General features: G+C 59.8%; 1 protein-coding gene across 1 annotated transcript; it reads right to left on the reverse strand.

Moving 5' to 3' along the window:
- Positions 1-5,941: 5,941 nt before the first annotated feature.
- On the reverse strand, positions 5,942-9,437 carry SIX1 (SIX homeobox 1). Its single transcript, XM_080394909.1, has 2 exons — positions 8,345-9,437; positions 5,942-7,325 (listed from the first exon to the last, which is right to left on the reverse strand). Exons 1-2 carry the CDS (start codon positions 8,902-8,904, stop codon positions 7,037-7,039), a joined length of 849 nt encoding a protein of 282 aa, XP_080251035.1. The 5' UTR covers positions 8,905-9,437; the 3' UTR covers positions 5,942-7,036.
- Positions 9,438-14,724: the final 5,287 nt, after the last annotated feature.

Below are 14,724 nucleotides of genomic sequence, written 5' to 3' on the forward strand. Positions count from 1 at the left end.
TAGGCTTGAATTAGGCCATGAGTGGGTGCAGGCCAGAGTGGGGTAGTGGGGGTGACCAGCTGCTGGACATCCTTACCATGATCATCATGTTTGCTGTCACAGGCTTTGGCCACAACACTGTCGTCCCCCCACCTGGTACCAAGTTCCCACCGGCTGGTGACAGTTGAGCAGTCCAGCAGCAGAGCCCCAGAGCCCCTTTGCTGAAGGTGTCCTCCAGCCCCAGCCCTGCCTGTAGGTGGGGAGCTCAGAGGCAGAGCAGAGGTGGGGGTCTCCAAGGAAGCAGACTGCAGATTTCTCTTCCCGTGCCCTGCTTTGCCTTTGCCCTTCTGGGGGCTCTTTGAACCTCATCCAAGTTACCCTTTGGACCTGGAGGCCTCAGAAGCAGGTTCTGCACACCAAGGTAATAGATGGGGCTGGTACAGCCCAGGGTGGCATCAGCTTCTTGGCCAACATGTTTCACCGAATATGTCTGTCCTCTTCATTAGGCACCGTGTCTCCTGGGGACAGCACAGCTCCAGCAACCCCACATTCTTTACCTGCACTCTTCCCTCCAAGAAATAATCTCACATCCCTGTCAAGCACCTCCTGGGTCTTTGGGGAAGCTGGCTTGCAGGGCACTTCAGCCAACAGATTCCTCCTGGCTCAAGCCTCAGCATCTCCCCCTCCCACAGTGGCAGCAGTGATGCTGTCCCAGCAGTAGAAAACCACCATGTGCTTTCACCCCCATGCACCCAACAAATGTCAGACATCCAGAGGAGCATGGAGCAGACCAGGGCATCCCCACCCCAGCTCCACTGCAAACAGCATGTGGTGCAAACCATCAACGGTCCTGTGTTGGTTGGAACAGGGTTGGAAGTCACCACACTGGGGGACAGAAGTGTCCCCTGCAGCTGAGTGCTGCTGAGCCCGCACCCTGTTCCTAGCTCCTGCTCGCTTCAGTTCTGCTCCTGCAGAGGAAGGGCTGAGGGGAAACCCTTCCAAGGCAGGCAGAACGCAGCCTCTGGCTATGGAGAACCAAGCAGCCCGTGGCCAAACGCTTGGGCAAGTTCTGCAGTTTCTTTGTGCGGGTGCCTCTGCCCAGCCCTGGAGGGCTCGCAGGAAGGGAACAGCAGTTTTTAAGCTGGTTTTCCCTCCCTCTTGCACTCTTTCTCTCCCTGCTTCCCCGTCGGCTCCAGGAGGTTAGGCATACGAAGACCTTAATTCCCTAAATACATCTCTGATTTGTTCTAGCATGACACAGCTCTTCTGTTCAATGAGACACATGCCAAGGCTACGCCTGTCCATGGCCCTGGCACTGCCACAAAATCCCTCCCGTGCCCACAGGGGCAGCGCTGTGGGTTCCCGTGGCACCCACCACCCTGTACAGGGCAGCAGGAGCAGCAGGAGGGGACAGGCATCCTTCGGGGCTCAGGAGAAGTGCCCTGATGGTTTGCAGATGTGATTTCATTTTTCAATTGTTTCTAATTTGCTTGGGTTTGGGGTTGGGTTTTTTTTTTCAGTTCTAGAAAAGAGACAATTTCTTCAGGGAGTGTTAGCCACAAGCCTCATTTGGCATTGTTTTTTAGTCAATTGGTTTTGTCTTGTATTATTAGGAATATTGTATTACATAATGATAAGCTGTGGCAACTTATTATGGGGGCTATAAAGGGAGGCAGCGTGGGCGCGCGGAGCACCAGCCGCCGGCATGGGGCAGCCACCCTCCCCGCTTTGTCATCTGCCCTTGCTCTGACCTTCAGCAGGTCTGCTGTCTCCCTGGGTCTCAGTCTTCCCTCCTGTAAATCAGGGCCAATACACGCTCCAGCTATTAGCTTAAAAGCTTTTCCATCCTTAAGTCAGAAAAAGACATGTTTTTCTCCTTTCTTCCACCCTGAGTGGCAGGCGTGAGGAACTCCTATACCTTTTCTACCACGGCTGAAAGCCGTCAGAGACTGGACAGAGCCCTGTAGCAAAGCAACCCTGATCCCTGCAGAACCAGGCTGTGGATGAGAAGCTAAGGCAGAGCTGGGAAGGAGCCGCTCTGCCCACGGAGGTTTTGTCCAAAAGCACTGGACAAGTGAAAACAGGAAATTGTAATTGAACTAAATCTGCCTCTTTAACCTCATTATTAGGATTGGGATTATATGCTTCAGAGAAAGTTCGACCTCTGTTTAAAATCTGGGGAGGTGGGAGCAAATACTACAGCAAAAACCATAGAGAGAGAGGAAACGATCCTGCACGTGGAGACAAGACCAGTTGAAAGGACAGGGTGGCACAGGGTGGGGGTTCAGCCTGATGCCCACTTTCCAGACAGCATCCAACTGCTGTCAGGGTGAGCGCTGAGAATCTCTGGGGAACCTGGTAATTTGCTCTCTCTGCCTGAAGATTAAAGCAAATTTTCCTCCGTTTCCATATTTAAAATTGTGTCCACGTCCAGTTGGGAAAGATGACAGTGTCTCAGGTTACTGTGTACACTTGAGCTGAACCAAAGTTCCCATAGATCCGGCCTCTGCCACCTCTACTCTCCCCACACAGCACCTGGTGCCCTCAGAGAACCTGATGGCTTTGACCCCAAGCAGGAATAGTAAAATCCACCCTTGAAGACAGATTGCCACAGCCAGGCCAGCCAAGCACTGCACCGGCTGTACCTTTACTGCTGCTAAAGACGTCCCGGTGTGTCAGGCAGGTTAGAGCACCTGCCTGCCAAGGCAGCGTCTACAGAGACCCAGCCTCCAGCAGTTTCACCCCATAGCGAGCTCTTCCTCAGGTGTAAAATCACCGGTGGTGAAGCACTCCGGGTAGGCAGCCAGGGAGGTTTTCCACCTGTACATCGTCCATGAGCTGCTCTCTATGGAAAAGTAGGAGTAAGGGAGAAGCTCAGAGGTGAAGAGTTATCTCAGGGCACGTGCTGTTTTCTTTACAGGTCTGCAGAGTCCGAAGCACTTCAATAACAGTTAAACAATTGTTAAATAGTACTTTATCTTCAGGCTGGGTAACAGCACAAGCAGCCACTGGCTGTCTGGTGACAGGCGGCTGGATAAAACCATCTACCCGGGCAGGAGGCTGTCCAGATGCCTTGGCCCAACGCTGCCTGTACCGCACACCCTGCCTCTTTCCTGCCACTGACATTTCCAAACCCGTGTGCTCAAAATGAAGCTCTGACGTCTGGCTGGGCAGGCCTTGTCTGCAAAGACACAGAGCACAAAGGTCTCCAAAACCGCATCCCAGCTCTGGGTTCCCAGCGTGGCAGCTGAGGATGCACAAACTTTAGGGAGCGAGGCCTGGAAATGTTGTCTTGAAACCCACCAGCTGAGCAACCCTCGGCTCCTCACCAAGGGCCTCTGCGCAGGATTTGCCAGCACGTGGCTCAGGGTTGTGGGGGCCAAGCGAGGGACCGTACCTGGCCCTCTGCGGGGCCAGGGGGTGTTGGGGAAGGGGAGCCGGGCAGGGGCAGGGGCAGACAGGCAGCTCGTGCATGGGACAACGCTGGCTCAGCGTGACCCGGGAAATGAAATGAGGAGAGAGGAGGGGGGCTGGCTTTCTCCTTTGGTGTTTGTTTTTATACACTGAATTTCCTGCTCAGGGAATCTAAGAGTAACCCCCCTCCTCTGGGCTGCCCCCCGACGCAGAGGTGAGCTGGGGAGAAGCAGGCTGCCCGCCTGACTCTGCCGGAGGAAGAGGCGCTTACTGTAGAGGTGACCTTTCTAAATCCCTGCTTTGGACAGACATTTCCAATAAGTGCTGAAGAAAAGCCTGCCAGTTCCAGCTTTCTCAGCCTGCTCTCCATTTTCCTTCCATCCTCTCCAGGCTGAATTTAATCCGAGAAGGTTCCTTTGAGCTTTTGTGTGTTGCTGGGGGAGATGTGGGCGCACAAGGGATCGCGTTACAACTTTCATTTCCTGAAATGTTTGAGGGAACATCCAGGGTTTTATCCACACATCAGGCAAAGTTGAGGGCTCGGGTTTCAGGTCTTGTCACTCAGCTGTCACCAAACAAATGAGCCTCTCAGAGCTGGAGACTGAGAGAGCTACCTGCTATTCGTGACCCCGAAAGCAGGTGATCACTCATGGGAAAAGCAGGTAGAATTAATCATTCCGCTGTTCTCCATTTCCTCCCCTTTTTTGGCTGACCTGGACACAGTGTGAAATCTGTCCTGGGGGGTGAGCAGGAGCGGGGCGGGGGAGTTGGGGGGTGGGGGGGTGGATTAACTCCTTCCTGCCAGTGGGAATACAAAGCAGAGCTAGGTGAGAAACAGCCCTGGGCTGCCCCTCCCCGGGCTGACTTTGCTGTGAAAAGCTTGCTGCGAGGTCAAGCCTAACCGAGGACAGCTCAGCAACCTGCGCCTGGCTCAGCTCCAGCGCCTCCCCGGTCCTACCTCCCCGCCGGGGAGGCCCTCGGCACCCTCCACCCCTCCTCGCCACCACCCGCCTGTTGGTAGCCTCGTTCCTCGCCCTGTCAGGGAAACGGAGGGTCGGGGCGCGGGCAGGGCTCTGCAGGCGGGGGGGCGCAACGTGCGCCGGGCTGCGCGGTGTCGCGCTGCAGTCGGCGGGCCTGGCAGCAGCCCCGGGCTGCACTGAAGGGGGGATGTGGGAGAGGGGGACACCCCCTGGAAGCTTCCTCCCTCCCCCCGCCCCCGAAAGTCAGCCCTGACTACTGCCTGCGCGCAGGAAGCGCCTCTGCGCTGTTTGCTTTGAAAATAACCCCTGGTTTGGGAGTCCCCGCTTGGCTTTTCCGCAGCGCGGGGCTGGAGCCCCGGGCAATATTTATCCTTCCTCCTCACCGAGCCCATGGCTTGGAAAAAACTCCTGGAGCTGGAGCTTATCCATCCTCGGGGCGCAGAGCCCGCGGCTGCTCACCCTGAAACCTTCCCTCATTTCGCTGGGGGTTCCCTGCTTTCTGCCCGAGGCGCTGGGGGCGGCTGCGCTGCGTCATGGCGGATCACGGCGGGGCTGCATGAGCCCACCGGGAAGGGCGGTGAGGGCTGCCGGCAAGAGCGATGAGGGTCCCCGGGAAGGGCGATGAGGACGAGACGGACCGTCCCCCAGGGCGCCTGCGGGGAGCGGAGCGGGGCCCGACTCCGGGTCCCCTCCCCGGCCGGGCTGCCGGGGCCGGGCTCGCTGCAGACGGAGGGGGCTCCGTGCTCGGCCCCCGACGTCGGGTTTTGCCTCGGCTCCCCCCGCGGTCGCAGATGCCCTCCCACCCGCGCAGTCTGCGCACTCAAGCGCGGCATTTGCGCCCTCCGCCCTGCTCCCACGGAGCCACGTTGGGTCCTGCCCCGGGGGCGGGCCCCCCCCCCCTGCCCCGGCCATGCTCCCCCAAAGAGTCGTGGGCACAGGAAGCCCGCCGGGGTCCGGGCCAGGCGCCTCGAGGGGGCGGCCGGTGCCAGGCCGGAGAGAGGAGGGAAACCATCTCCGCAGCCCGGGCCCCGGGCCCCTGGCTTCCCCGCAGCCAGAGCCAAAGAGGGCGGGGGGGGCGGGGGGGGGAAGGATCCACCGCCCAGTGCCGGCTCGGGTGGGGGGGGCGGTCCGCGGGGGGTTCTGGAGCGTGCCCGGCTGCCGGCGGGCCCGTTTGAGGACCGAGCGGGAGGGCGCGGAGCGCTCCGGCCCGGCAAGACCCTCCTGCAGAGGGTGACATTTCTCCACGGCCCAAGACCCCGAGAACAAACACGGCAGCGACTTAAATAAACACGCACTTAATGATGCAAAACGCTAACAGGGGGGACCGGCACCAGCGGCCGGGCCGCAGCGAGGCCCCGACGGGGTGGGCGGCGGGGGGCAGCCGCTCCCTCACGGCCGGGCGCCCGGCTCCCACGGGGCGGCCCCAGGCGAGCCGCTCCGGCGGGTCCCCTGTCCCCATCCTTCCTCGGGTACCAAGGCACCGGCTCCGCTGCAGCCTGTCGGCTGGGGGGTAAGGGTGGCCAGAGGGACACGGGCTGGCCCTTGCAAAGAAAAGCTCAGCCTGGGTGTTCTGCCATCAGCGTTGTTTAATTTAGACTGTTTAGGTACAATAGAAAATAAACCTGAAAGCACATGCGATTTTTGGTAACAAATACTCGAGACAGACAGCGTCGTCCGCGGGCTCTCTGCAAGCCGGAGGAGGAAGGCGGTGAACGGGGACAGACGGGAGCAGGCGACGTGGAGCTGGCGGGACAGCCTGAGGAATACTCGTTCAGGAGGAAACGGCCGTCGACTTTTATTAGTAGTATCCTAATCTTTAGCCACATCCATGCATTTCACCACCGAGGAGAGGGAAGCTGGGGGCACGGGCCCCCGGAAGCTCTCTCGCAAACTGCCTCGCACAGCCGCGTTAAGACATAGGCACTTGTTAAAACTCTAATACTGCAGCTTTTGCTTCCCCCCCCCTTTCTTTTTTTTTTAATTTAAACTACATCGAAATCTTTCTGGTAAGGCTAAATATGAAAAATGTAAACGTAATTTCCCCTCCCTCATCCCGCTATAACACAGGGCTCAGGACTGCGGTTCGCTCCCTCTGCCTCCGTCCCGGCTCCTCGCCGGCCCCGCGGGACCCGGCCGGGCTGCAGCAAGGATGCGCCGGCCGCCCCTGCCCCACCGCGCTGCGGGACTGGGATTTATTTGGCTGGAATCGGATCCAAGTGGGTTGTTTGGTTGTTTTTGTTTTAGTTGGTTTTGGGTTTTTTTGTTTGGGGTGGGTTTTTTTTTTTGTTTGGTTGTGGGTTTGGGGTTTTTTTGTTGTTTGGGGTTTTTTTTGTTTCTTTTTTTTTTTTTTTTTTTTTTTTTTAAATTCCCGTTGGGACTAGCTCGTTTGAACTCCAAGGGCTGAGGGTTTCTGCCGTTCTCTGCGTTTGGCTACGTGGAAAAAATAAAAATCATGGTGATAGTGGGAGACGCTGGGGGGGGGACATGGGGACACGGACACTGGACCAGGAGCCGATGTGGGGTTGTGTGAAAAGAGCCGAGAGTCCCGTCAAGAATCAGCGGGTGAGCTGTAAAACCGGGTGCTGTCCTTTATGTACAACCCAGAGCCTCTGTCCCCAAGCAGAACCTCCTCTCCCGATCCTCCGGCCGCCCGCCGCGGGCCTTTAGGATCCCAGATCCACCAGGCTGGACGTGAGGGGTCCCAGCAGCGAGTCCTGGAGCTGGTGGCCTTGGAGGCTGTGAGGGGTCTGGGATGCGGCTAAGCTGCTCAGGGTGTAGCCGGAGCTCCTGGCGTGGCTGAGGTTCCCCTGCAAGAGCAGGACCGAGTTCTGATCTGGGCTTTGGGGAGGAGAAAACTCTTCCTCGGAGCTGGACATGAGGGGTTTGCTCCCATCCAGAGGCGAGAGTTGGTTCGGTTTGTTGGTGGCCGCGTTGTTGTTTTCCGTGTTCTCCCTGGGGAAGGGGGTGGGGGTGGGGGGAACAAAAACAACAACAAAAAAAAACCCCAACGGGGATGTTACGGCGGGCGGGAAGCGCCGGGGCTGGGCGCTGTGCTAATGCCCCCAGTAAATCCTTCGCGTTTGATTTCATCGTGGGAGCAGATGCCTCTCCCCAGGAAAAAAGCGCCTAATATTATCATAACGGATCGTCCGCGTTTCTTTTTGCCCCCTAGAAATAGATGTACACCGCACAGCCCGCTAGTTTGGGTGAGGCGGAAAAGTGGGAGAAGGTGGGGGATTTTTGGGGGGCGACTTTTCTCTTTTAATTGAAAGTGAAAGCGCAGCTCGGGGACGAGCAGGGTGCGGGATTTTCTCCAGGAGGCTCGGTGGGGAGGTTGCCAGAGGAGACAAAAAGTGGGGCGATGCCCTCCATGGCCAGCTGCTTTGCCGGGCCGAGCCGCCGCCCCGCACCGAGGCCACCCCGAGCGGCACCGGCCGGGGTGGCCTCGGTGCGGGGCGGCGGCTCGGCCCGGGCAGCGCGGCCCCATCCCCGTTTCCCTCCGGTTCCTCCCTTCTCCGTCCCGGAGCTTCATCTGTCTCCTCCTCCGGGCTTCGGAGCTGCCCTGCCCGATCCCCGGCAATACCCGCCCGCTTCCCTGGGGCTCCGGGACCGCAGGCAGCAAACAAAGGCGGCCCAGCGGCCTGAGGAGGCCGGTGAGGGTCTCGCCGCTCCCCCGGGCAGGTGGGGTCGAGCGGCGGGGAGCTGGGTCCGCTGGATCGCTGGTGGAAAACCCACTTGGGTTTCCACGGAGGGGCAAAACGCAATGCGGTTTAGGAAAAACTGGGATTTGGAAGGAGCGAGGTATTTTCGCCGCTCCCACGCCATCCGCCGCCGGGCGCTCGCCGCGCTCCCGGTCGCCCCCGGCACGAGGAAGCGGGGAGAAAAGGGGAGAACGGAGGGGAGGGAGGGGGCACGGGGAAGCGGGGAGAAAAGGGGAGAATCGAGAGGAGGGGGTGGGGGGCGGCACGTACCTTTCCTTCGCCTCCGCCGCTCGGTCCCGCTGCCGCCGGTTCTTGAACCAGTTGCTGACCTGGGTGGTGGTGAGACCGGTGGCTTCCGCCAACTCCCGCTTCTCCCGAGGGGACGGGTAGGGGTTGTGGGCGTACCATTCCCGCAGCACGCCCCGGGATTTCTCCTTGAAGCAGTAGCTGGTTTCCTCGCCGTCCCAGATGGTGCGGGGCAAAGGGAATTTTCGGCGGACGCGGTATTTGCCGACGGCGCCCAAGGGTCTGCCCCGCAGTTTCTCGGCTTCCACGTAATGTGCCTTCAGCCAGAGCTGCTGAAGCTTGGGATGGTTGTGGGGGGAGAACTGGTGGCTCTCCAGGATCTTGTAGAGCTCGCGGAAGTTGCCCCGGTGGAAGGCCACCACCGCCTTGGCCTTCAGGACGCTCTCGTTCTTGTGCAGGTGGTCGCAGGCCGGCAGCGACCAGAGGAACCGGCCCAGCCTCTCTAGGTTCCCCCCTTGCTGCAGCACCTCGCAGACGCAGGCGACCTGCTCCTGCGTGAAGCCAAACGACGGCAGCATCGACATGGCCGAGGGCGGCGGCAGCGGCAGGAGGCGGTGGCGGGCACCCCGCGGGAGCGCGGCGGCGAAGGGGCGTGGGGGAGCCGCCCGCCGGTCCCGGTCCCGATCCTGGGCCCGGCCCCAGAGCGGGGAGGCGCGGCGGCAGCCGGGGGCGGGCGAGCGGGGATGCTCGTCGCGGCGCCGGGGGGACTTTGTCCCAGCTCCGCCGCCGCCGCGCTTAAAGCGCCCGAGCCCCCGCGCCGCGCTGATTGGGCGCCTGCGGCTCAGCCCCCGCCGCGGCGGGCCCGGCCCGGCCCGGCCCAGCCCGGCCCAGCCCAGCCCAGCCCAGCCCGGCCCGGCGGGCAGAGCCTCGGCACGGGCGGGCGGGGCCTGGCGGCGAGGACCCGGCCCCGGCCTCTGCCGCCGCGGCTGCGCTTCTCGCCGCCGCCTCTGCGCGGGTGCGGCCCCGGCGGCGGCGGCGGCTGCTGGGGGCGCCCCGTCGCCCCGCACCCCCCGGGCGCATCCCTGGGGAAGCTGCTCCCGGCGGGCTTCGCCTTTCTTTCTTCCACTCTCCTTCCCCCCACCCCCCTCCCCAAACCCCTGAGCCCCCTCCCCCGCCCGCCCGCCGTCCCCTGCCAAGCCGGCCCGTATTTAATTACCTTAACGCTGGGGATGAATAAATAATGTTTTAGCGAGTAGCTAAATAACGCGCGGGGCCGTGCGCCCCCGCTACCCCCGTGCGGCCCCCCTGCCCCCTCTGTGGCCGCTGGGCCGCGGGGGGGTCCCGGCGCGGCAGGTCGGGGCGGCCCCGGGGAGCCCCCGCGGAAGCCGCGCAGGCGGCGGGCGGCAAAACTGCACCGGCCGGCGGCGCTTTAATTAGCCTCATCCTCATCTGCACACCTCGCTCAAAAGCAATTATTTGAAAAATTAGAAAACAATTAGGCTCCCTTAGCAAAGGTAATCTATTGTCGGTAGCAGGGCCGGGCTGGGAGATGAGGACAATGCGGTGAGATAAGGGCAGGGAGCGCTGGGAAGAGGGTGTCTTTATGGCTGTATTTATCTTTGATTAGGTAAGTCGAAAGCCGCGTTTTAAGCACACTCCAGAACGCTCCTGATTCAAGAACGAGTGCGCTCCGCGGGTGCTAATAACCATCGCGGGGCTCTTTAAAACCTGTTTGTCTTCGCCAGAGACGTTGGGATTTATTGGACCTCAGATGCTGGAAGGGAAGAGCAGCCCGGCTGCGGCCGAGGCGGAGCAGGGCTCGGAGCCGGGGCGGCGGCGCTCCCCTGCCCGCTCCCTGCCCGCGGCACGGCGCCGTGCGGCACGGCACGGGAAAGGCCGGTCCCGGGATTTTCCCTAAATCCGGATTGTTGTTTTTCCCATGTACTTCGCGCCTCGGGGCTGTTTAAAATAAGCCCCTGCCACCCAGTCTGTACAGTGCCTTTACTATGTGCGCTGGAGTCAGGGCGCTTCTATATCCCATGACCATGTGTCTGGTAATTTTCCCTTGCCATTTTATTTTAGTACTTATGATGTTGCAGATGAAGTCTTAAAGAGCTGCAATGTCCTCCCAGAAGGAATGTCTGCTTGGAACAGATCCTTATTGACAAGGCAGCTGTGTGGGGACCGGAACGGAGCCTTAAACCCGGCTCTAAAAGCAACTAATACCCTAAAGTCTGGAGCAAGTGCGCAGAATTACAACGCATGGACTCGCAGCCGCCCGCGGCCGCGTCCTGCAGGAGCAGTGCCCTGCCCCGCCTGGGAGATGGGCTCCCCCGTCCCTCCTTTTCTATTGCTATTCATTTAAAATATTTTTCTTTCTTTCGAACAAGGCGCTCAGCTCAGGAAAAGCACGGACCTGAGGTTTTGTACCTTCAGGATGACAGAAGTGCAAAGCGGGGCTGGGGAAGCTCCTTGCCATCTTAACGACAGCGCGTTTCTCTTGCCCTCACATTTCTCCTCTCTCCCCCTCTTTTCCCCTTTAAAAAGGCCGACAAGAGCACACACCGCTCCGGCTGGGAATAAGCAAATTATTCCGATGCGGCCGACGGCGGAGCTGACAGGGACGGGCGAGGGCTGAGCTGAGGCTTCCCCGCGATTTCTAAGCGGGGCTTTATGCTTGTGTGTCACTAAAATTCACCCAAGAAGGGGACAGACTCGCTGGGCTCTACCTGAGAGTTATACACTGCGGAAGAGAACCGGTCAGCATCCATGTTAATTATTGCCCGAGGTTGGTTTTCCTAAGAATTGGAAACCTTTTACTTCAAACCACGGGAAAAGGTAAATGAATTCCCAGACCACCCCATCCCATTTAGCCCTTGAAAAATCACCCAGAAAAAATAGTTTCGAGCCACTGAAAAAAAAAAAAAAGCAGATGCAAATAACTAAATGACAACACAACGGCGCGGAGCTGCCGCCGGCCGCTCCTCGGTGATTTATTTTGTTTTTCGGCGGCGATGGCGCAGCGCGGGGGGCTCTCCCCGCTGCCCACCCCGGGGGCAGCGCTTGGCTTCGCACCCCCGGCGGGCTCCCCACCGCCGGGCCTGGCAGCTCCGCGCCCGCGGAGAGACGGCGGCTGCCCGAGGGGCCGGTACGCGGCCGCGGGGTCCTCCGCGCTTCGGGGCGCCGGTCGGTGCCGTTTGTGCGGGAAATTAATTTATTCGCTTGTTTATTCGATGCGGCGTTACAGCGCGCAGAGCGGGGATGGAGGCGGATCCCACGCAACGCTCTGCCGGTTTTCCTCGATTTCGCCAGAAAACCCAAAGCAAAGTGCAAAAAATAACCCGAACACGACTCCCATCTCCCCCCCTCCCCCCCCTTAGAAATAAAGTTTTTCCCCAACCGAATTTTTTTTTCTTTAAGTGTGAGGGTCTGGAGGAAACAAATAGCGCAGCAAAATAAATTCAGCGGCATTTTTTTCGGAGCCCCGTCTCGGCGCGGTGATAACCGGGGCTGGAGGCTGGGAGCCGCCGGGGCAGTAACACAACGCTGCCCCTTTCCGAACCTTTCGAAGGCGAAATCCAAAACCGACCCATTAAGTCAATGAGGTTTGTGTTGTAGAGGGCTCCTTTCCCATCCACTTGCTGTTCTGAAAAATAGATCGCATTTCGTTATCTCGAGTGAGGATCTGCAACGTGATACCGGATCCGCGCTGCCTTCCCTGCCGAACGCGAGGCGCAGGGGAGACAGCCAGCTTCCCCGGCTTATTCCTGAACAATAAAGGATTTGTATTTTCTTTCTCTCCCTCTTTTCCCCCTCCTTTATTATTCTATTTTTTAATGAGGAAGGACGAACCCTCTCCATATGCATCGCTCCTCTCCTGCAAGAGCCTTTGGCCCGGTGCGCCTGCAAACCGGTGCAACCTTTAATTACTTGTTAGTAAATTGCCCTCCAGACACCTGTAAAAACAAAGCCGGTGTCCGCGGGGCGGGGGCCGTGTCCCTGGCCGGGCCCTCCGCTCCTGCGCCCGGGGGTGCCCGGCGGCGGGGGTCCCCCGCCCCGAGCGGGGTCAGGCCGGGCCGGGGCTGCCGGAGGAGGGACGGGACGGGACGGGGCGGCGCGGCGCGGCGGGGCGAGGGGCACGGCGAGGCCTTCCCGGCGTGGCCGATCCCCAGGGCACAAAGGGCTCTTTCTTCGCGCACTTAGCGGGACATTTTTCAAAGGATAAGAGGTGACCACACGTTGGGTTTTTTTCTCTCCGAGGGCCGACATGTCTGTCTGTCCCTGTCCCCCCCCCCCCCTTGCCTGCTCCTTCATGTACCTCCTGGATGCTGACTCTTTTAAGCTACGAAGAATTTCCTTTGGGGAGGTGAAACCCTCCAGCTCCTCCTGTTCAGAGGAAAGTGCTAGTGATGGTAATACGGGGTGACACTAAATAAACAGTTAAAGCAGGACTGGAAAGATGGAGTTAATTATCCAGTGAGCTACATTTAAACCGAGACCAGGAGGGGCTGATTTGTTTTGGCGCAGGGAACTGAGGAGACGAGCCACCAAGGTCTCCTTGCTCCTCTTTGGAGGCTTCTTAGTTGTCCTTGCTGTCGCCGGCTCAGGGACCAGCGTCCTCTGGCCCGGGTGGGCGAGCCCGGCAGGGCCCCCCCCCGCGCCGCCTGCCCAGCCCCGGGGCCGCGGCGCTGGGTAGCTTCGGTGCGTGCGAGCGGGAGGCTTCAGGGGGTCCAGAGGTGGGCTTTTTCCATGTTTGTTTGCTTTTTCCTTCCCCAGAAGTTAGATAAATTACCGTCTGTGCGGCTCGCCAGTGCCTCTGCTCCTCAGGTAAGTCTGCATACGAGCAGCAGCCCCGCGATCCGCTTTTGGTTTTTTAAATTTTCCCTCCTCCTTCCTTCTGTTTTCTCCTTTTTTTTTTTTTTTTTTTTTTTTTTTTTTTTTTTAAGAAGTCTGATATTAATAATCCCCGTATGCCCCGCTTTCCGGGTCATTACGGTACTGCTGGTCTCTAATCAATCCTAATGCGATGGCAATTGGAGTCTCTGATGAATGCATCTCAGGTTTCTTGTAATGGCTCTACCACATTTTCCTGGACCTCCTTCTTTAACCTGAGATGCCAGGGGGACGTCTCCGTTCTCAGCTGCTGATTACTTCAAGATGTTTGGGCTGGTGTGGGGAGAGAGGGAGCGAGCGAGGCAGCCTGCCCCTGAATAATCTGGAACCGAATTGGATGAGCCGTTTCCTAAATCAAAGGACAGCGGCGGGGTTTAACTCCTTTTCTGCACGGGAGCCCGGGCTCTCCTTCCAGCGGCCCCGGCCCCGCTGCACCCCCCCGCGTGGTCGTGTCTGCCTGCGTGACACGACGCTCGGGGACCCACGCGCCTCCGGGGTGTGCAGCTCCCCCATCAGCTGCCGTGTACCCCCCGCAAAAGAGGACCCCCCCCGCCATCCCCAGCCGCTCACATCTCCCCAACACCCCCAGTGCTGCTGGCGGGCCCGCCACCCCCCCACCCCCCCCCACCCCCCCCCACCGGGGGCTGAGAGCTTCCTGCGGGCGCGCAGGGACCGCGCAGCAGCAGCGCGGTATTAGCGAGGCGATTCGCGTTTTCGCGGCATTGTTTTCCTCGCATTTCTCAGCATAATGGCATTTGCCGTAACCCGAGACAATGATAATTGCATCTTCGGGCGTGGGTTTTTTTTGTGTGTTTGGTTGTTGTTTGTTTTTTGTAGGTTTTTTGTGGGTTTTTTTTTGTTTGGTTTTTTTTTTTTTTTTTTTTTTTAAATAAAATAATGTCGCTCGGATTAGGCTGCGGCCAAGGTGGGCGCTGGGCTGCCGCCGGACCGATCGCTGCTTCCCCGGGGCACCAGCTCTTCCCCGCACCGGTGAGAGGTCCCTCCGTGGCACCGAACCCCCCCGCAGCCCCCCCGCGGCCGGCAGCGCCACATGCCCCCATCGCCACCTGGCCCGGGGGGCGGCCCCGCCTGCGCGCCGATGAAACGCGGGTGTGCCTGGGGGGGATACGTATTCCAAACGAATAATTTAATTTCTCTGCGCCGGGACGCGATGTAAAGATTAATCCCCAGCAGGAGAGCAGCGAGGGTGAAAGACAGCCCCTTCTCCCGGGGGGTTGGGCTCTGCGTGGGCAGGCAGGAGCACGGCCGCGGGTGGGATGTATGTACCGCGGGTGGGTGGGTCCCAGCTGTACCTCAGAGGTGCCACATGCGCCGTGAATGAGTCATTCGCAAAACCGAAACAAACCACGCACGCCTGCTCGCCCGGGCGAGGCTGCTCCGCCGGGCCGGTGCGCGCCCCCTCCGCCGTGAGCGGCGGAGCGCGGGACCCCCCGGGGGGGGAGGCTGCGGGGCACCGCGCCGATACGCGCAGGACAGAGCGCGGGCGCGCA

The sequence above is a fragment of the Falco punctatus genome (assembly GCF_963210335.1).
Source record: "Falco punctatus genome assembly, chromosome: 7".
Taxonomy (NCBI): Eukaryota; Metazoa; Chordata; class Aves; order Falconiformes; family Falconidae; genus Falco; species Falco punctatus.